Source organism: Colletotrichum paranaense (assembly GCF_030867605.1).
Source record: "Colletotrichum paranaense strain IMI 384185 chromosome Unknown Scaffold_11.1, whole genome shotgun sequence".
Classification (NCBI taxonomy): Eukaryota; Fungi; Ascomycota; class Sordariomycetes; order Glomerellales; family Glomerellaceae; genus Colletotrichum; species Colletotrichum paranaense.
Genome location: NW_026848969.1, coordinates 878,803 through 900,884, shown reverse-complemented (window position 1 = coordinate 900,884; position 22,082 = coordinate 878,803). Strand labels below are relative to the sequence as shown.

At 54.3% G+C, this 22,082-nt stretch overlaps 4 protein-coding genes across 4 annotated transcripts; 2 read left to right on the top strand and 2 right to left on the bottom strand.

Moving 5' to 3' along the window:
• Positions 1 to 6,547: 6,547 nt before the first annotated feature.
• On the bottom strand, positions 6,548 to 7,690 carry CPAR01_12626 (cyclin; the record flags this gene model as incomplete). Its single annotated transcript, XM_060496881.1, has 1 exon — positions 6,548 to 7,690. One exon carries the CDS (start codon positions 7,688 to 7,690, stop codon positions 6,548 to 6,550), a length of 1,143 nt encoding a protein of 380 aa, XP_060344414.1.
• Positions 7,691 to 11,522: 3,832 nt separating this feature from the next.
• CPAR01_12625 (uncharacterized protein) lies at positions 11,523 to 12,809 on the top strand (the record flags this gene model as incomplete). The annotated part of the gene is made up of 3 exons (XM_060496880.1): positions 11,523 to 11,965; positions 12,061 to 12,169; positions 12,546 to 12,809. The coding sequence occupies 3 exons, from the start codon at positions 11,523 to 11,525 to the stop codon at positions 12,807 to 12,809; spliced, it is 816 nt and encodes a 271-aa protein (XP_060344413.1).
• Positions 12,810 to 14,518: 1,709 nt separating this feature from the next.
• On the bottom strand, positions 14,519 to 14,824 carry CPAR01_12624 (uncharacterized protein; the record flags this gene model as incomplete). The annotated part of the gene is made up of 1 exon (XM_060496879.1): positions 14,519 to 14,824. The coding sequence occupies one exon, from the start codon at positions 14,822 to 14,824 to the stop codon at positions 14,519 to 14,521; it is 306 nt and encodes a 101-aa protein (XP_060344412.1).
• Positions 14,825 to 15,242: 418 nt separating this feature from the next.
• Positions 15,243 to 17,637, top strand: CPAR01_12623 (uncharacterized protein; the record flags this gene model as incomplete). The annotated part of the gene is made up of 4 exons (XM_060496878.1): positions 15,243 to 15,273; positions 15,314 to 16,176; positions 16,686 to 16,945; positions 17,079 to 17,637. 4 exons carry the CDS (start codon positions 15,243 to 15,245, stop codon positions 17,635 to 17,637), a joined length of 1,713 nt encoding a protein of 570 aa, XP_060344411.1.
• Between the last annotated feature and the right edge of the window lie 4,445 nt (positions 17,638 to 22,082).

The following is a 22,082-nucleotide window of genomic DNA, read 5'->3' as shown; positions in this document are numbered from 1 at the left end:
CTTTTTTGTAATTACAGCGCGGCAATTGTGCTGCTTTGAAATGCTGGACAGAGTGGCCCTTTGCCTCTTTGGGGATGCGCGTTTTGTGCGGTGCAGAATTCTCAGGTATCAGAGTCAGCGACTCACCACTTTTTCTGCAGGAACACGGTGATCGCACTGTCGTATTTCGGAGGAAAGCTACTGTGTTGGCACTGTCTGTTCAGGTACCAAAGACACACGCGTGACGTAATTTGCTCACAATGGGGTCCGTCCAGGTTTCATTTGAGTGCCTCAAGGGGCAGGCACCACAGGCACCCGACTTTGACACGCCAAACCGAGCGTGCCTGTAGTTTGGGTACTGAGTATTCGAATACACAGACTGGAACATACCGGAGCCTTCCATTTCAACATTCAGAAAGCAATGGAAGGCACGAAGGAAACTTGCAGTTCTTCGCCTGCCCTTTTTATCAATAGGAGAGACCAAGGAGCAATGGAACCGTTAGAGACTTGGCCATTAGAAATCATTGTTCAACCTTTCGTTAATTTCACTATGGGTGACACCTTTTTCTTCTGATCTACGACATTCCATCTCCATCCCGTACCGTTATACCACACCCGCTGTCAATCGACCTGTACTAGATCTATCCATGTTCCGTCTTCATTTTTCCAGTGGCAAACCTCATCGGACAGCGTCTATGGCGTCTCCCCCGCATCGCGCTAGCCGCTAGTCGCAGCAAGATCCACGTGGACCCCGATTTCTAAGCGCAGCTGCACTTGCTATTGCTCACTCATCCTCGACATAACACCCGGGCGGATCGCCTCTCAGCTACCCATGTCTGTTCCTGTCGATCTGTCAGGCTGCACTCCCAGACAAGTCGTTGCCAGAGACTGCAGTAACCTCCGCGAGAGCTGGCTCACTCGCGTGCTTGGGTGGAACAAACAATCCAGAAGGCGCCACCATGAACCTCTTACAGAACGATGCCTGGGTAACACAGCTTGCGGCTGACACGTTGATGGAGTCACAATACTGTTGCTCCATGTTATTTCCATGACACAAACAAGGGCAACTTCCACCAATCGATACTTCGACTTCGTTCGATATAGACCTGTCAGGGAATATGTGTACCTCTATTCTTGCTCGCTGATCATACCGCAGAAGGACTCCAGTGGTCGCGACAAACCCGGCCTCTCGCTTGCTCCAATCACCATGACCACTGCGCCCCTATGCTGCCGAAGCTTCGCCTTCGAAAACTGACCAGTCAGCCATCGCCAACCGTCAAAGCAGACTGCACTGGGCTCTAACATGCTCCAACGAAAAATTCTGGAACAATTTCTACGGCCGTGCATCATCATTCGGCAAAAGTCGAGACAGGGAAACTTCGGATAGCATGCTGCCGTACCCATTCTTGAGGTCGGCGAACAGACGCGGGATGAGCCTGAAGGCTATGTCGACATCGGATCAACCGCTTAGGCTGTGTCAGAGGCTTCCAGTTCGAGAGCACCGAACAACACTGCATTTACCCCCTTTGGCGTGCACTATGCGAGAAGCAATCTCAAGCATGTCCATATTCATCAGAGCTAAATCCTCTGCCGGTTTATGGCGGGGCTTGGAGCGTCATCGCGTCGATCACAAGCGCACACAACTCAGCTGAATCCCATGTCAGCGCATCTCTGCGACAGTGGGGCAGTGCGGGCTCATAACGCTGCAAAGTCTACGACCACCTCAAAGATCAAATGCCCAACTTCCTCGTCTTGGCATTACGGCCCTCTCATTGACAATAATGCGGCGATCGACATACCTACTATTGAAGTTCAAAGTCACGATGCGTGTGGGGCTGGGCTCGATACAGATACTGGGTGCTCAAGGCATTTCTTGGCATCGCAGTGTGAGCCGCGAGCTCCGCTATAAGCGTCATCAAAAGACTGCGGATACAGATACTTCAAACGCTACTCAGCCAAGGCCTGGCATATCCAAAGGGACAATAGGACTTGCATGCTTTTCCTCTTTTTGCCATTTGCCTTTTGCCGAGACCTCCACCGGCAACTACAATGCTCGCGAGCAGCTTGGCAAATAGCCCATGCTTCTGGGTGAGAGCCTGGGGCTGAGGACACGGCGCAGCAACTCATCAACGGCCGTTAGGTTTGCCAACACCTTCAAAGTCAACAATGTGGACCAACTCAAAAAAACAACTTAATCACTAACAAACCTACACAGCTCTACGGAGTATTTACCAGCAAGGTGGGAAACGAGGGAAAAGCGAATCGAGGCCGAATTGCACATTAACTCTACTTGATTGCTATCCTTCACTGCATTCTTAACTCACCCCAAGGCTATTGGCCCAAGCCACATTGAATCAACCTTGGTATCCGTATGAATACTCGTTCGGATAGGTGCAGGCACAGTCGATGACGGTAGGCAGACTTACTTCCCCGTGACTTCGCGGTTCGCCCAGCCGGAGCCCTCGGTCTCGCGACGCGGCCATGGTTCTGCAGTAGGTACAATCGCGCGGGGCATGGCCCATGGCCCATAGAGCAGGGTGGCAGGGATGCAAGTCATTTGACCTTGGCGTGAGGCGACCCTTTGCCACGGCCCGTGTCTACGAATCCGGGGGCGGGTTCTCGCGCACCTAGGCCAGGCGTACGCAGTATGCGACAGGTTCACGGCACGCCGCCGCACGCCGCGGCATGCCGCACACCGGCGTTGGGCAAAAGCTGACAGGCGCACTGAACACTTGCTCTTTGGTGAATACTGTTCAAACCTCAAGGAGACAGCTGACATACAGCCGATTGGGCGGGCAGAGGGCACTGCAGTGGGAACCGTCGACTGAGCCCGTTAGACTGAGCCAATATTGCCAGTCATCCGACCGCAAAACCTGGCCCGCCGCCCCCCGACCTCGTGACTCATCTAGCGTCGATTGATGAACACCCCCCAGCCCCTCCGAGCCGGCCTCGACTCTTGAGAGACCCACGCCGACCCCGACCGCCGGCCAGCGGCCAGGCATGGGCTGAAGCTCCGGTCTTCCCAAGTTTACTGGAGCCCAACACTGAACACGAAGCGGAGCACACCCTGCAACTGTCATCCACGTATCCGTATCTTGACCAGGCATGCCTAGGTAGCCTAGGCCAGGGGCAAGGAAGGCCTGGGCCGCCTAGGTCCTTTCTTACGATCACGATCACGACCTCTGGCAAACAAACCTCATCCACTCATACGAATAAGGAGTAGGAATCATGAATACCTGCACAGTACTCGTATGAGGAGGGGAAACATCTTCGCGGGGTCGGAGCCTAAGAATCCTGCTTCCTGGCATGCATTCTTCGTTGCCTTTTCACCCCACCCCAGCCACACATGCACATCCTAAAGCACGGCGGAAATCTGAACGGCGCACGATCATCGGTCGCGCACACCCCTCCCCCTCCTCTTCCAATCCCATATTCCGATCATTGACCGACATTTTTCCCCGACTGCGATTGCAGCCTGAATGCCCCCATCATCCACCAGGATGCGCATTCTGCGATGACCTGGACCTTGTCTTTCTCTTCTCACATTTTCTTCAAGCTTGTGATAACAATGCCTACAGGCACAGACGAAGAGTACCTAGAGAGACGAGAGACGTGGATTTCACCGCATGATGGGGCAAACATACGTGTCTAATAAATGGGGGTGGTTGAGCAAGCAAGACCCCTCCATCCCACGCCAACCCAACCAACCCAAGGCAAACCAACAGCCAACTTGGAAGTGTGTTTGAAACTCTCTTCTTTTCGCTGTCGCCCAACCAAATGTCCAAGATGGCACCTTTTACAGACGTCACTATGTTCTTGGACCCCTAAGAATCGAGAAAACCTTGTCGGCGAATTTCTGGTAGACACTACGTACTTATCCGCCTCACTTTGGCCCATTCCGCCGAATTTATCGCACATGTCATTGACACACTAGGTACCGTACCCGTGTAACCACGTTATGCGTCACGACACCTCTATGTGCATCGCCCCCCAAAAAAACGCCGATGTAGGGTACCTATTCTCAAAACCGTTGGATACACGGCAGATTCGGAGATAAACGTAAGCAGGATGGATGCGAAAAGGAAGATGCCCAAAATACGACGACAGCCTGTGGGCTGGGCCTTTTCACCGGGGGAGGTTTATTCAAGTATAGTGAGCCGCATTTCGATCGAATTCGTCAACCCTCACTCAATCCCCCTCGCCCTCGTCCTTTTCGGATCCTGAACTTCCTTTCACTGGAACCGGAATAAAGCGGACACACTTTCACCACTCTGATGTCCCGACCCCAGATACCTTTTTCGGGATCCTCCGTGAAGGGGTTCCGGAATACCTACCTACCTACCCTCTCTCTCAAGTGACCCAAAGACCCGGAACGATGCCCGACGCTTATTTTCGCGGTAGCACCGTAGTACCGTAGTACAACGTAGCGGTAGCGTCAGATCTAAAGGGGGCGGAGGGCGGAGAGATGGGGGAGGGGGAAGGAAGGAAGAGGAAAAGCCTAGATCTAGGTTGTGAGCTTGTTGGATTTTTGGAAATCTGTCATGAGCCTGGGCTGTCAGTGTTCATGTCAAATACGGTACGCTATTATCAAGCGGATTTCAAGGCTGCCTAATCGACTATCCCCCGCGATATCCAAGGCCTGGACCCTCCTCCTCCTCCGATCCCACCGCCGGCACCGGCATCATCGACCGCTATTCTCCGATAAGGTACCTAGGGAAGGTTGGAATTAGGAAGGGGAAGGGGAAAGGGGAGTGAACCAAGCCAACAGGCCCGTATCCAAACACACTTCCAAATCTGTCTTTCATCCTCCTTTTTCCCCATCCACCCATCTCCTTTTTCCCTTCCTTGAATCGGTGAAGAACAAGATCCAGAGGCTTGCGGGCTTGCGGTACACATCTCCTTCCGAAGCCACTACCGCACGTAAACGTCCACGCCCTCCAGTCCGCCTCCGTCCGTTCAGCCAAAAGTCATCACCCCCGTGAAAAAACCCGTACCCGGTCTCCCCAACACCCGCATTCATCGTCGGGAAATCCCATAGGTCTCACTTATTCCTTTCCCCCCCCCCGGTTCCTTCAATCCCAAATACGGATACTCGGTACCTCTAGATGCCGAAATCGTCTACCCAAGGATCGGGTGTGACGAAAAAGACCGTTACGATTGCAATCTTCGATCCTTGGGGGCTTTAAGGTTTCTTCTGTTCTCTACTTCTCCGAGGTCCTGACCGCATCCTTTGGAAGGGGGGAAGAACCAAACGCAGAAACACACCGACAAAAGGTTGCTGCATAGAAAAACTCTCTCTCTCTCTCTCTCGTCCGATTCATGCCCCCCGTACTGCGCACGCTGATTTGCCCTGCCTGTCCTGCGTACTGACGTCGCTTGGTGCATGTTCATGACTAGAGTGAATCTGTCGACCCAACCTACAGCTATTGACAGTCCAGTATGGGGTAAAAAGATAAGCTTCTTCATCAAGTCATGGCACGTCATGCAAATCAGTACAATCAAGAATGTTTACCCTTCCAGAAATGACCCGTCATCGTGAAGAGTAACAAAAAAAAAAAAAAAAAACAAGAAATGCTCTGCATCACCTTGGAGAAATCGACTACATCACCGACGGCAGGGAAAAAGAAAAAGAAAAAAAAAAGTATCGGAACAATCCCAACTGCATGCGATCCCGTGAGTATGCCGCGGGCAGACATGAGAACACGGTGAAATGACCGGCAGCGTAGCATCGCCTCTAGGTTACCCCCCCCCACAATTGTCTTTACGGGATCAAATGTCTCGCATTGTCCGCTGAATGCGAATTCCTTCCCTCTGGGCTGCTCACGGTTCACCACCACCACCACCACCACCACCACCACCCCCACACCGCCGGTTTGGCTGGCTGGCTGGCTGCATTCACCCGTCACGAGGGGTTCTCATCAAGACATACCGGTACCATACAAGAATAAATTTTTCTCATTAGCGCCAACCAGCCGGTCTAGGTAGACCATGATTCCGGACTCTGTCAAAGTCTGACCCGAGCTGCAAGCAGGAGTCGACTTCACCGTTCACGATAACCAAAGAGTCGGGAACTCGAGATAATTGTTTGGAAGCGGGCCAAGGCCCGTTGCTTTCATTTGTAGGGGTATCAAGTTTCGCAGTTGCGACTTCGATGAGTGACCCGCGTATTGCTGCTAGGCTAAAGTATGTGCCAGACTGTCTAAGCCGAGGCGTGCCAGTTTCCCCAATCCTAATCCCACACGACGACCCTCTACCATGCGAGGACGTCAAATGACCCAAAGAAGAAGAGAAAAATCATGTTCATGAATGTCCGCCCAACACCGTTCCATATATGCAAATGCCCGAGGATGCTCTATCCTCGATTCGTAGTCCATGTACCACCAGTCCATTACCAACGCCTTTGGATAAAAGAAAAAGGAAAAAAAGATGGTGAAATCAAGTCTGTCCCCCCGGATGTCTCTATAGCACAATCCAACACCATGCTTTTTTTGGGGGGTGGCTCAAAACGTGAGAAAAGTTGTAAAAATGGAGGCTGTGACAAAGGTGAAAATTGTGTTGCGCAGCAGGTTTACCGCACAGTCACGGCGCCGCCGAAGACGCGGCCCCACATCCCGCGGCCCATGCGGGCTCTCTTGGCCTTTGTGCCATCTTGCATGTCGCGGAGCTCCTCGGTACTGATTTCGTAGGGCAAAAGAGGCTTACGCTTCGGAAGCGTTGATGCAGGCTGCTCAATGTGCACCTCCACTGGCGACTCGTACAAGCTACCGTTGGGAACATACATGTACGGCTCGTCGGCGGGGTTGTCGAGAGGCGTGGTGGCACGCGATTGAGACCGGCTCGATGCCACTGAAGGAGCGTAGGAGCTGACGGAGCTGCCGTAGCTGCTGCTGTAGCACAAACCAGGAGGAGTGATGGAAGACCCGCTGTACGTGCGGGCGTGGTCGGGCGATTCCAGGCGGGAGCGGGAGCTCGCACGCGATGACGGGGGGCTGGGGTAGGTGTTGTACATCATCTCCTCGTGTCTGCGGCGCATCTCCTCCTCTTGCTTGCGGCGGCGTGCGATGCGGCGGGCATGCTTGGCCTCGATCTCGGCCCGGATAGGAGCCAGGAAGGGGTCAAGCTCGCGGTAGAGATCCTCCTCAGAGATTCTGAGCTCCCAGTCGAGGAGGAAGAGAAGCTGCTTCTCCATCAGATTGACTTCCGTTCTGCTGAAGCCAAAGTTGGAGAAATCATTGTTGACGTGGCTGTAGGTGGCCCAGTGCTTGTTCTTGGGTGAGCTGTCGTTGAGGTACTTGGCGGTCAGGATGAGGGCAGCAAGGAAGATGCGGTGTGTTGTGCATCGCAGACCGCGGGCCATGGGCTGGAGGCGGGACTTGAGTCTGGTGAGGTAGACCAGAGTAGACATCAGAGTAGGGACCTGGACGTTGGAGGAAACAACGAGTTGTGTAATGAAGGCCTCGAGGGTAGGCAAATCGGCGTCTTCGGTGCGAACGGCGCGGGGCTCGGGTGTCCTGGGTGGCGTCGGGGGAAGCTGCTGTTGACGTTGGGCCTCTGCGGAAGCGGGAGGCATCAGAGCACTGTCGCATGAGATGACATTGTAGGCGGCACCGGCCAAGTACGAGATCATGGACTTGCTGACGGGTTGGTAGACAAAGTGGTCGAGGGCGGCGGCGTTGAGCTCGGCCAAGCTGAGATGTGACCGTGACTCCATTGTGTATGTGTAATGTGGTTGAGGGTGAGGTGGTTGGTAGTGAAGGATGGAGATGGAGATGATGATTCCAAGTGGAGTCGTAGTAACAGTCAAGGGCTCCTTGGTGTAGAAGGAGTGTTCCTTTTGTTGTTGGTTGGCGAAGAGTTCGTTGAAGAGTGACGAAATAAGAGGAGATTGGAGAGAATGGTAAAGGGCAGGCTGGGCTGATATATTCAGACGAAAAGGAGGGTACGAGCGTGGTGTGCGGCGAAGTTCATATGCCTCGTCGCAATTGCTGGGGCCAGCCTCTGGGGATGAGCCTGGTAGAGAGGGATGCGGAACAGCCAGTCGTCAGTGGGTGACGTGCGGTCCACGAGGCTGAGTGGGCAGGTTGTCAGGGGGTCGCTAGTCAAGAGCTAGCGTAGTAGGGGGTTAGTTTTTTAGGGGAGTCTCAGCAGGACGCCGACGGAAGTGCCTGCTGGGGGGGCTTGGATGCTTGGGGTGGGCTGGAATGCTGTAGATCCCAGGGGTGCAGGGGTGTGAAGGCCAACAGGGGGGAGGGGCGTGCTTGGGTTTGGGTGGCAGGGGGTGGTTAGGGAGGCGTGGACGATGCTCCGAATGGAAAAGAGGTGTGTCGATAAACCACCAGCAGAACTGGACAAGAAAGTTGTCCAAAAGAAGCGAGGTCGCAGGGGGGGTAAGCGGACTGGCCGGCAGGGGTCTGGATCTCTAGACTCTCGCGGGTTGCAGACTCGGTGCGAGCGGCTGCAAGTCGGTGGGTTTGCTTTTCGTGCTGCTGTATTTAACCTTCAAATCAGAGATGGGACTGTGGCGCTACCCTCTTGGAGAGTAAGTTCGCGTACGGTCTGAGTCTGCCCAGACGAAGGAGTGTGATATTGTTGCTGCGAGGTTCTCGCAAGTGGCCTTGGCGGTGCAAAGATGCCACGGTCGATAGGGCACGGAAACAAGTAAATCTCGTCGGTATCAACGGAGAGATTGGTCTAGCTGCGGTGTTGTGGGTATCGTTGCAATGATTGTGAATGTGCTGGTATAGCGGAATAGAAAAACGATTTCGGCGATGTCGGCGAGTATCCGGCAGGTGGCGATTTGTGAATGTAGTAGAATGGTAGACGCCAACGACGTCGGCAAAGAAGGACGAAAGGGCGCTGGTCAAGTGGGTTTCCTAGATGCTGGAAACAGAGAAGTTGGAGTATGGCGTCTAATGACTATTGCGATTGTTCAAGGCGACGACAATGGCAGTGAACAGACCAAAACCCAAACTTCTGGAAAATGCCCGGTGGCCTATGACGAATGGAGGAATAGGACAACTTTTCAAGGTTCTGCAAACGGACGCTGAGAGCCGAGTCAAGTTTGCCAAGCGCTTGGAAGAGTTGCGGGTGAGGAGGTGACGGCGTCAAGTAAATCGACCCGGGGGCGAGTCAGGGATTATTGCGGCCTGTGGTTTTTTTGGGTTTGCGTTTAGGAGAAAGGGTCAAGACGGCGATGTGATTTCCTCGTCTCGTCGTGAAATGAGCTTGATGCGTCGACCACTGTCTAGGACAGATTGAGCCAACGGTCGGCGATTTGAGTTGGATCGGATTGATTAAGCAAGTGAAGATTGACGGCTGGGTCGTGCGTCGTGAATCCAAGGCTACTCGGCAGCGAGCGGGATGAGGGAGTGGGATGGAGTATCCGTGAGGTATCGGTATTAGTTTGCTCTACCTGAAGGCGGTAGAAGCGGCAGGGCGGCGATCCGTTTGAGGATCGAAATTATTCGCAACGACGAGGACGGTCGAATCAGAGCTTCCGAGCCAGCGGACGGTGCAAGACGAATGTCGATTGTTGATTAATTGTTCTCGGAGCCGCGGGGCGGTTGCGATGCAGTCGGATGTGCAGCAGAGCAGAGCAGCTGGTCAGCAGCAACAGTGTGCTTTGTTCGGCCGGGATCCGAAGTCCGAAAACGTGAGAGCGGCGGTCGAAGACGGGAAAATGATTGACACTCCTTTCAACTCGGAGCGAGAGACCAGACTCGAAGGTTTGTCCGGCGCAAAGTGTCGCTGACAGATGAATTAAGTCGATATTGACGTTACAGGGCAACAAGGTACCGACGTCAAGGTGTCTAGGAATCGGGATGGTCCTAGAAATGGAGTCTCTCGATGCAACAAGCAATGTGTCCAGAGAGCTGTTCTACTGGACCAGAGTGCTGGGAAGATGGAAATGACGACAGGGCAGTTGTCAAGCAGTGTCCCCTAACGTATAACGTATCCTGTAGAGAAGGTTCGGTAACGTCCAAGGTTGGCCACAACGTGAACCGTGTGTAAGGTCAAAGTTGTATAGTGAGCGAGGCTTTGGCAATGCACTTTTCCGAAGTTGAATCCGCTTTCCACTTCTCAGGGCGATGCAGTGGGGAGTATGGGGTACGTGGACCGACGGGTCAAAATTGCGCGGAGAAGGAGGTAGCGGATACTTGATGCCGTTCTCAAAGTTCTCGACCGTGCAAAGTATCGGGAGTGTGTCCGGTGGCAGCTGGGCGCGAGGCGGTGCAGGTTGTCTTTCTGCGAATGGAAAGCCGCAAGCAGGGGACGTCCAAGTTGGGCAGTTGGGGTCGACTGGATTGGGTGGATGAGATTGATTGAGAACCACACACGCTATGATGCAGTATGCAGCAGGTGCTTGTCCAAGGGTTCGAGGCTTTCGGGCAGAATCGAAGGCGGAATTGAACACGAGGGTTAAAGTGTCGATGGTGAAGAGAGTGTGGGTGATTGATGGATTGCTTGATGGCTGGTGGTTGGGTTGATGGCTGAAAGAATGCAGGCTGGTGTCTGCCTTTTAATTCAGACTCGTGTGGGCGAAATATCCGACGACGACGACAGGGACGACAGGGACGAGACGGAAAATGACGATCCAAGCAAGATTCAATAGATCCAATAAGGAGTATTCGCTTCCAGTTCCAGTTCCAAATCTCTTGGTGATAGAGACGGCGGATGGCGGCCGTGACCAAAGGGATCAAAATTGGTATTATCTGGAGGAAAGCCTTGGCAAGTCGGCAGACGGAAAGGCGCTGGCGGCGAAGTGATGGGATGGGACGAGAGCGCGCGAACGGGCAGGAGCGACGCTTGGTCTGTGTGTGAGAGTGCGTACGAAGTACTCCGTGGTGGTGCACAGTTGGAAGGCGCTACTGGCAGCTGTGGGGCGACAGAACCACTGGAATGGGAAAGTCGTTGGAGGGGCTCGAGGGGGAAGGAGTGACGAGCAACTTGGGGATGTACCTCTCGGAGACGCGATGACCAGCAACGGAGGGGTTCAATATTTGAGAGTAAACAAGAAATTCGAGGAAAGTAAACAGAAGGGTAAACAAGAAGCCCGGCAACTAGAGGAAAAAACAAGTATTGAAGAGATCCGATTCGTATTAACCAGGCCGGCTGTTGTTGAAGATGGAATCGGGGAGAAGAGACGCGTTCTGCGTTGGTAGATCGGTAGCTTCCGGAGTACCTCCGAGTCGGTGCTGTCTCTGCTCCGTCTCCCTGCTTTCGCTGGTTGATGGATGGTGGTGAAGCCCGGCGGTGATGCTATTGGATGCGGAGAGGACTAATGACAAACTGTCGTATTCAATACAACAGCCCTCGAATGCCGGCGATGATGCAAGTTGATTTGGAAATAAAGAAAAAGGAGAATCACGTCCGAGCAGATCAAGACTCAAGATTCAAGACTCAAGAGGGAGGAGGACACAGGGATGAAATATAGTGCTGCTAGAGGCGCTGAGATGAGGGATGAGATCGATATATTTACTTTTGCAAGCCCAAATCCCAAGACCCAAGACCCAAAAGTAAGATTGAGACCACTCATCAAGACCATGACCAAGACCACGGCCCAAATCAAGGTACAAAGTATCCGTACACGCGCAACGCTGGCCCGGGTTACGGACGGGAGCATGATGCAGGATTGGATCCGCTGGTCCTTGATGGCGGCGACGAACAAGAACGACAACAACCGAGCCGCGAACCATTGTGTAATAGGCCGACCTTCGTTTGGGAGTGTCTCACGAAGCCCGTTGACTGGCTGGTACAGCTCGGTTCAAAACTTCAAGGCCCCTCCCACCTCGCAACCCAGTACCGCTGCACACCAGAAGCGATCCCATTTCAGCCAGTGGTTGCAGAAACACCAAGACACGATCCCACAAGCAAGGGCCCATGTCTCCCAAAACAAGCAGCAGCAGCTTTTCTTGTCCACCCAGAGCCCCAGGCGACAGACTGCAGCAAAACATGCGCACGTACGAAGGCCAGCGGCGGCCCGCCAGTAAGATTAAGGTATCTGGAGGAAAGCACTCCGTACGGATGGTTAGGTACCTTGGTGCTTGCCTATTCCTGTTCACTTGAGAGGTACACTTCCAGGTACCTTGTTATCGAGGAAAGTGCACCTCGTACCCGGGAGAAGAAGGAAAGGGAGGCACAGAAGCAGACCCACCCCCAGCCATTCGCTGCTTCTCCATCTGTCAGTCAAGTGAGCTGGCGCCTGCACCTCACGTTGCTTGGACATCCTCATTGGCTGCTACGAGGCGGAAGGAGCAAGTACGATACACATACGTATCCGTGCTTTCATCTGGAGTCGCCCTCCCTTGCCTCTTGCCTCTTGTTGCAGCCCTTGCCTGACGCCTGGCGCTGGTGGTGGGAGCCAGAGATGAAATGTGACTGGATCAAATGAACGAATCCTCAGCCGCCAGCTCACCACCAAAAAAGTATCAACCACGAATACGCATACGGGAGTAGTGGCATACCTACTACCTTGCAGCAAAGCACAGCAGAACAGGCTCAGGCACGCGAGCCAAGGTACCTCCAACGCACGTCAGCTTGCTTTCCGCTGTCACTAACATGATCAGCTGGGTCTACGCATACTGTCCTATACCTACCCCAAAAGACCTGAAAAAGACACAATCGATGCGCGCGGTTCATTGGTGGCCGCGTCCTACCTCGAGTACGCCGATGAAACAAGCGATGGGCAGCTTTCTCCAGCCCTCTCTACCAATCGATTCACGAACATGGCCAAGAAACAAGGCCCTCCGGAGAACTCGAACTCGCTTCCGTCTGGAGGACTGACGACCCTTCAACTCGCTCACCTCGAACTACTGGGCGTCTATGTGTAATCTCCGCAATTCTTTATTTTCGGCTCCCTCTCTGAAACAGCGTATCGACCGGCCTTGCCTCGCCTTACCTGAACGAGACATGATATCGGCCACGTATATCGAGTGTTAGCATGCCGCGCCGCGCACTTCCCGACCGATGAGAACCGGCCCGCGTCGTGACCGATCTTTCTTGACCTGGCGCCGATTCGCCGCCGCCGCCGCCGCCTTGCTTCTCGCCCTCTGCTTAGAACTTTAGGCTCTGGAGTCAAGTTGACCTTACGCCTCCGTGACTCATCTCCTTTCCCCTACCGCTCTGCTGTGTCACGGTTTACCGCTGTTGGGCTGTTGGCCAGGCTTGGCTATGCTGCTCTGATTTGGAGACGCCCCTGCTACTCACCTGTAATCATGCTCGCCTTTGCCAATCTTATCACTGCACCAGAAGGGATCAACACACGTACGCCCTTCTTGAACCTTGAATCTCTTGCTGTACTCCGTACACTCAATGGTTTACCCGTGGGCGGAAAGTATCATCAAACAAAGCCACAGCCAGCTACTGTTCTGCAACCAGTGCTGCTTTGGTGTGCATTACGGCCTACATGATGTCGCCCATCTTCAAGAAAGTCCACATGGACAACGATGAACGCCTCCAGCTTTGGCATCCACAGAGTTGCTCCAAAGGCCAACGCCCGCGCTGGCAAAAAGCCTGAACAGTCTGAACAAAGTGAGACCACGCCCGCAGGTTGCGGCACAGCATAGCCAATCCCGCCTGGGCGATTCCTTGGTTTCGAAATCATCACCAATGTTGTTTCCCATTTCGCATCAACAGCTCAACAGCAAAAGAAGGCCGCAACGGGTCAAGCGTCTGGTGTTGCTCATGAAACGACACACATACAAAGCGCCCTCTTTTTCGGCCTCTGAGACATTTCCTAATGGTTTTGCGTCCTGCCACCAGCTTAACCGTCAGCTACCGGAACACGAGGGCCGTCAGCCAACCACAGTCAATCGTTTTACACTCTAGCGGCCTGTTGGCATACTCAGCAGTGGCTCCCTGTTCACTTCAAAGACTTGGGCTACCTCCAGCCCAGTCCAGCCAGGAAATGTCTTCCAACCCCACGAACCTGAGAACCTCACGTTCTAGCTGGGGGGGGGGGGGGTTGCTCCTTTGTCGGGCTTTCGGGGTATCAGCAACACATTGGATTTCCTGGCGCACCTTGGCTTGCCTGGAAGGGAAGAAGGAGCCGTTAATCGTGTGGCTTCACCTACTCGCCTCCCACTGAAATCCCAAACAGACTTTTCGAGTACACGGAGTTCCTCCACAAGGCGGGAATCTCATCCAATCCTCGATCAAGCACAAAGCCCTCGCCGCAATCCTAGCCCCGAGCTCAACAGTCAGTTAAACGTCCAGGCCAATCAACCCTTGCCGTCTATCAATCACAGCCAAACGTCGAGATATGGGCCTCATGCCTTTCCCATAACCGGTTACCCTGCCCTACGCTGGAGATGATCTCCGGCAACACGCAGGACACGGACTCTGTCTCAATGCCGCCAACAGCCTACAGGCGCAATCCTACCACCCGCCAAAAAGTCAAAAGTTTCGGGTTCGCATGACTGATCGCTCCCTTCCCGCAATTGACAAGAGGGTGTAGCCATGTTGTGGCTCAGAACGAGCTCGTGTTCGACTTCACTGGAGGGAAATGCCCCCTGCTGGCAATATGCTCACGCACTAATCGCTACTCCCGTCCCCTGAAGTAGATCGTTCCCCACGTTACGGTTTCATGTGTATGCCTTTTCATTCCCAATCGAATGCACTCCCCTCCAGCTTTACGTGTCCAAGTCGCGTTTGGGATCACTGCAACGGTTCCCCTATCTTCTTCATTTGATTCTGGCTTCCTCGGGTCAGTGGACCGACGCCGAGACGCAGGGTGAGAGTCGAAAATGCGGAGGGTGAGAAGCTGACAGCCTAGCGCAAGCAAGGACTCACATTCACGCATTATCGTCCAAAGGCCCCCAACAAAGTGTGGTCCTGCTGGCTCCATCGTGAGCCAACGACTTGCATGCAGAGTCTCGTGCGAATAAGCCCGGGCCCCTCGTTGCAGAGACAAGGACAGAGACCGGATGGCAGCTGACAAGCGGCCACAAGCACCGTCGAAAACCACATGCTCGAGCCCTACGGTCGGCGTCGATAGCTTCGCGCCAAGCGTCTGTTCGAAATGGCCTCCTGCGACGGTGGCTTCGCCATGACCCGCTGGCCACCGAACGACTTGCCAAATGTGTCAGGCGTCTTGTTCGGGCCCAATTTACATTGCTTTCCCCCTCATCGTAGCCCATATCAAGACACCCAGCCGCTTACTAGTACTCGATCCCTACGTTACCTATTGCGGCGTTATCTGCTTAACTGACGGGTACTATGATGCCCCTCTTATCTCGGGCAGGAGGGTGCTAACGACAGCCACCATGCATCAAGGCGCTGAGTGCTTGAAAGATGGTATGCTTGAGATCCTGCAACAGCCTAACCTCTATTGCAGCCCACCTGGAGTTTCCCCTGAAAGGCGCGACAGATCTGCACCCTCTTTTGCTTGTAACGCAGCGGGGCGGACATACCACAGCTTTCGAGTCTAACCCTGGGGAAGTGGTTGCGCAAGCGTGCGAGTACCTCATCGGCTGTCCAACTAAACCCCATTTTCAGGGGGTCGGTCGATGGCAGAGGAATCGATTCGACTGTATCTGGCACCGGAAGGTTGATGCAGTAATGCAACCAGGTACCCTGCTTACAAGCATCAACAGCAACGCAGAGGGAAGTTGGAAGAGGGGGAGCAGAATCAACCCATCTTCACCGCCCGGATATGCTCCTTCGCTGTGGCATCACCAATTCATTCGGTCGAGTTGGTCCACGTCGCATGCTGAGCCAACGCAGAGACTCAAGCTCGTCCAGCCATTGCAGAAATGCAGTGTCCGCCGGCCGTCCGTCCGTCTAGACCGTCTCGGCACCCGACCGAATTCCTCACCGCCTCCCTTCTCCCTCCTCCCTCCTCCCAACGACTCCCGAGCTCCATCTCCCACCTCCTCAAACCCGGGGCCCACATGCGCCGGAAGGCCTTGCCGCTTCGGTCCTGGTGTGTCGGAGACCACTCCGGTACAATGCCACGCGAGAGCTGTGATTGGCGGGGTGGCCTTGGAACGGAACACCAGCACTGCAGTACGAGTTCGCCAATCGCGCCTTAAGGCCCAGGCCACACAAGGTGGCTATGTCCCGAGACAGATTGTGGCTGAAGTTCCGAACTTGCCCACGACCAGCTGCTCGGGAGGCCTGCCTATCGACGAAAATCGATTATTTTCCAGCCTGTTGGGCCGAATGCGACGACGTCTTCGGCCAGAGCGTCGTGATCCGGTGCGGCTCAGACAAAGTGCATCATAAAAGACACCTGTTCGCCTGACACAACAAACATCGGCAGTCTCCGCCACACGGAGATGTTCGTGATGCGAATTCATGCGCCCACTGAAGCGATGAACCACTTATGGTGTCTTGTGCCCTGTACCGTTCGGCTTGTGCCAGCTGATGGGAGGCATGCCCATGCGCGGGTACGGGGTATGGACCTGGGACCGTGGCAGGGGGTGATGGAAGCCAGGCATTCGCTGAATCTGTACCCCGCATAGGGCGGTCTCTCTCCCATTTTGAGCCACAGTTGCGGCATGCCTTTCAACGCATCAACGTTCACGCCCCCCCTTGGGACCCTTTCCCCTGTCACGCTGGGATGATCGCGCGTTCCCATTCGTTCAGCAGGGGATTCCAAGGTGTGGTGCGTGCGCTGCTCTCAATCTGTCATCCCATCCATCGCTGATCGCCGGCCTCGGCTCTTTAGTCAGTTGATCGACGACTCTTCCGATCACCCTCTTCAGGGATTTAGCTGCCCTGCCGTGCCTGCGTCGGGCCCCCTTGCTCCTGTTGGCTACAGGCCTGGCCTGCTGCGCTCTCTTCCTCGCCAGGTCGCCCCTCGCTACTCGCAGTCGCAGTCGCAGCGCCAGAGGACGCGACAGCGACGGCGAACGTACTACGGTACCAGCCACACTTGGGGCCTCCCCTCCCCGCGGCGATTATTCATTCTCCCCTCCCGTCCCACCCGAGCCGCCACTTCCCGGATCCGAACATGGCCCTGGTGGTTAGTCATTCGTGTCCTTCTTTGGTGGCTTGGAAGGCCATGTTGACCCGGCCAGCGTCACACTGCAAATTGTCTCCGCCGCAGAAAAAGGAAGAAGAATAATCGGGACTTTGACAGCGCTATGGCGCTGCAGGCAAGCCAATGTCACTCTTATCCAAGAACCCATGCCCATAGCATTGGAAGGGAAAACGCAGGCACGATGCCCGCCAAGCCACCCTTCGTACGAAATGTCACTCCGCCGAGACTCAACAGAACGAACACTGCAAGCTTTCTACGAGGACTCTGTAAGGAGCTTCTCCTGTGTAATCCAGTGGTCATCTACCAGCGGCGTCCGCTTACCGGGGCGTGGCGCCGTCCGGTCGCCCCAATCCTTTGATGTCTCGGTCGCGGCGTGGAAGCGGGAGAATTTTGCCGCACCACGATGGACAATACGTAAACCCTACGTCGACTCGAAAACGCCAACCATGCGGTGTCTTGCGCGACGCCTCGTCGGCACGTCGCCGAGTGACCTTTCCTCATGTGGACGGCAATTCAAGCTCAACGCCGGCCCACGCAAGGAACGCCAGGAAGAAGAACAAGAAAGCCAACATTGTACCACCAAAACTGAGGCTTGTCTTTTCTTGCTTTCCTATGAGAATGATGCTGTTCACTGGCACTACAGCGGCTCTCCCTCTACATTGACACCCCCATAACCATCTGACTACGCTTCCTGCTGTCGGACGCATAGGTCTGAAAGGATTGCTGTTCGAGGTTTGAACAGATGCAATTATGGCTTTGGTGCCGGGCGCCAAAAGACTGCAGGCGGCTTATCCTCTTCTTAGCTCAATTCCTTAATTTTCAAACGCCAGCTGTAAAAGACGCCCGCTCGTGGGAACCAATGACGGCAGCCAAACCAAGATGGTCTCTACACGACAAGCAAAAGAGTAAGACAGGCGACGAACCGCTTGCCGTCGCCTCGAATCAGCCCCCAACCGCCGCGTTTCAGGAAGCGCGTCCTCGTCCTCTGCGCCTCAATTCTCGTTGCATCGCTGAGCTGCAGGACCTTGACTAGCGCCCGCGCATCAGTCATCCGAACATGGCTCTTCGTTCCTCCCATGTCTCCCGGGAGGCTCTCGCCCTCCCCCTTCCCCACAAGCGCCCGTCGACGTCTCATTGGCCTGCCCGGACGGCATGCCTCGAATAGACGCCGCACAGACTTTGGCTGATGGAAATAGCCACGGCAGTCTGCGTAGCCGCTGCCATCCTCATGCATCCACTCGCAAGGCCATTGGCCCCGCAGCCGCAGTCACCCTACCAGGTACCTTACCGACCCCAGAATCCTCCTGCAAGGTTATCCGCTAGCTGAGGTAAGGTAACAGTCAAGGACGACAACAACAACAATTCCCCGAAAGCAGCACACCTTGTTCAACTCTATTACATACCCGCTTTAGGAACTCGAGTTTTGCCCACTGACGCCTCGCAGAGTCCTCTTCGTCATTCACTTCCTGGACCCGACAGACTGGATGAAGGCGTTCACAGCTGTTTGCGCGGACCGAGACAAGATCTAGCCCTGGTGTTCACCGTCGGGGTGATGGCCTTCAGCAGAAGCAGCACACATCATCTTCGTCGGGGTCCACTATGCTAGACATCCCCGCTGGTCAACAAAAGAGCTTTCTATCCCATTTCTTATCCACCAACAAACTTCAACCCGCATCCGGCGAGACATGTTCAGCCAGCGCACATGGCAGCCTCCTGCTTCATCGACAACCAGAAACCTAACGGGCACAGCCTCCACAAAGTGCCTCGATCCTCCCCATCGCAGGATGCCAGAGACACACTTCCCGCCGGTTTCCATCAGCTCTCTGTCCGCCAAAGGTGTAGTGCCTCCAGTCTTGCTGCCGCAAGCTTCAGGTCCCCGAGACACGCACCACGTCCTTGGGACCGATATCTGTCTGTTTGCGTTTTGCTTCTCGTTCGAGTTTGCACGCCCTCCATGTGGGAAAATCGAGTAGCCTCAAGCCCCGCGGCACCCTGGACTCGCCCCGCGCGCACCGCGTACTCTTCTCTCGTTCCCAGGTCCCCGGTCGAAAGCCTCCCGTTTGCGGCATCGCCGGTGACGTGCGGAAAACTTCTTCGTCGCCTTCTAGCGTCTTTCTACTGGCCGCACCGTCACTTTTCTCAGGCACACGGACGCTCGCAGCCTTTACTTTTCCCCTCAAGTCCGGTGCGGGAAACAAACCGAAGGCCCCAGGGCCAGAAACGGCCCCATCCACACAAACGCTCCACGCGATTTCGTAAAGGTACGCCCAAGAGTCTGCTACACGACTTCTGATTAGTGCTCAAAAGGCATTGATACGTCGACTCTGTTCATCTATTGCCCTTTTGAACGCAAGTCTTGGCTGCCCGGGCAAGCAGAACACCAGGCACAGAAACCAGAGCAGACGCCCGTCGGGAAGCCTCTCACTTCGTCGTGGTGATCTTTTTCGTGGAACCACAAGCTCATCGGGGGGGCGAGTAGCAGAGTGTCTCTCATCTTGTCCCCTCTAGGTATGGTCACTGGAGCTTCGAAAAACTCTCTTCCGTAGACTTTTCACGAAATCGTTTACGGAGGTCTCACTCATCGGGGCTGTGCTGGAACACTTTCCAGATTCCCGGGTTTTTGCCTCCCTCCAAAGCCTATCCTCAATGATCCCCCGTTTAAACCTGTTTCTTGGGATCATCATAGTTTCGCACGTAAGAAACAGTCGCCGGGCCTGTCTTACCACTTTGAATAAGATTTCCGGGTACGAAATCCGGGGATTGGGTATGAGTTTAAGCAGCAAGCAGCAGCTGAACCGCAAGCCCGGGAATCGAGATAAAGCTGGGAACGTTGGTTCCGTTTCGTTCTGGTCGTCGGTGGGTAGTGTTTGGCCAGGTCTGGTTTGGTCTGAGGTTGGCGATGTTTCGTCGTTGCCCCTCGTCGTAGAATGACGTGTGACGGTGTGTGATGTGGCACACTCACTCACTCGCGTACTGACTGCAGTCTCCTTCTTTCGTTTACTCCTCTTCGGCGTCGTCACCAGAGCTTACGTAGAGGAAGAGACACTGACTACCGCAGTCCTTTCTCCTTGCGGATTTGACGTATTAACTCCGGACCCTCTACCATGGTTTGTCCCCCTTCGAGACTTCTTCTACTGCCGACTGGTATCCTACAAAAGTTCCCATGACGGATGTAAAGCCTCTTCTAGCCTATCTGGTGCTCTATTTGCTTACGCAGCTGACTGTGCAAAGGGATCAACCGTCTGAACCGATCTACCCGTTGTTTGTTTTGTTTACGTTTTGTTCGGCACCAGACCCGTAAGAGATAGACCCCTGTTTTTTCCCCTCCGTCTATACCCATTCATTTTACCTTTACACATTTGAGAGGGGAACAATCGCCGGAAATGGTATGGAGTTGTTGACTTTACGTGATGGCGGCAGATGAGGAGAGGTGTAGTCAGGTAAACACGGACACGGATCCTTTTCACCCGTTTTACCGCGGTTCCTGGTTTTTGTGGTAGGGTTTTACCAGAGCGGCTAGACTAGATACGTTCAAAGGCGTTCGTTCGCCTTTTCTATCCCGCGCGAAGGTCTCGGTCCGTAGGGACTTGCGTCGTTTCGAGCCTTGATCGTTGTGGTAGCTTTCTCCTCCAAGGGAAGCTGCCTGCGGCACACCTTTCTTGGGCACTCTTGGTTACCCATACACGCCGACTCTTTGGGCGTGGTCACACACACACGATTACACAAATCGAGCTCACCCCGGATACACGGAAAGATGTAGCCCCGGGGCAGCGCGGCGATGGGGGGACGGTCACGACATTTGAGACATTGCTGAATTAGGTAGTGATTGGGTTCTGTTTCTGGGTGAGCTAGCCTCCCGTCTCTGGCCTTGTGAATATGTGTACGGCCAACCAGTGTGCCGTCGCCGCCGCCGCCATCGTCGTCGTTGTTTTCGTTGGCGTGTGGTGCTTGTTCCCGTCTCGCACCTTTCCCGCCTTACGCGTACTTTTCTCTTAGTGAGAAGCTTCTCTCTCGTTGCTCCTCTGCTTTTGACGATGGCTTCGGAATCATGGAAAGGGAGGCAACGTATGCAGGACTTTGTGGTCCCGATTTGTGTTTTTTACGACACCAGTACCCTATCGCTACGACGGGGAGCAAGCTTCCCGTTGATGAGTCTAGTATCTCAATCACGTGAGGCTTACTTTTTGCTTCATTGTGTACATGTTTTTACGCGGAGACCCTCATTCATCGTAGTCCCCGCTGACCTGTCGGCTATTCGTCGATCTAGCATTGTTATCAAATCACTAGGTGGATATCAGATAGAGTGTTCATCTCGTCCATCGGTTTAGGAAAGTGCGCGCGTGTGCGATCGGATCCCGTTCGTCCCGTCCGGGGGAGGATCGTCCCGCCGCCGGGAGGGAGGGAGAGCGCTCGGCGGGGTAAGCGGGGAGGAGGGAGGTACGGCAAAGTGGCGATGCCGGTGGGAGGAGGGAAGATCTTCTTCCTTTCCATTCCCTAGTCGCCGACGCCCTCATTCCTCCCGTCGGCCTTGTGCCTTGCGAAGTCACTGACACGAGTACGTGAGGTAAAGGTCAAGCAGCAGTGGTAGGAGAAGATACCACGCGGTTCTGATGGCCGGTTTAGGAAATATCTTACATTCTCCTTTTTCATCTTGGCAGAAAGTAAAGGGTTGCGCATGTTTACTTGTTTGCCATGCTTCTTGTCATTGCTCTTTCCTATTCGGGAGAATCTTATCTCTTGGATTATCATTGGACTGGAAATTCAAGGGCGGAATTCAAATAGGTAGCGGGTAGTGTCTTCCCGCAATTTTTTCGTCCCTCCTATTGTTTGTCACCAAGACATGGGCGGACTAAACTCCGGCTTAGGAAACCGTTTCGTCGTGGGGAGGGGGGGGGGGGCCGAGGAGGTAGGTAATAGGGCAGGAAGAGGTGGATATTGTCACATTCTAGCTTCTACCTTAGAAGTCTTGAGAATTGATACTATGAGGCTAGGGTAAGAATTCCACTACTAGAGGCGGCGCGGGAAACGGGATGATCGTCCTTCCGTTTGAAGGATTTGTGTAAACCAATAGCTAGCTTCATGATCGTCTCTGGGGCGTTTTCATCACACTCGCTCGGAG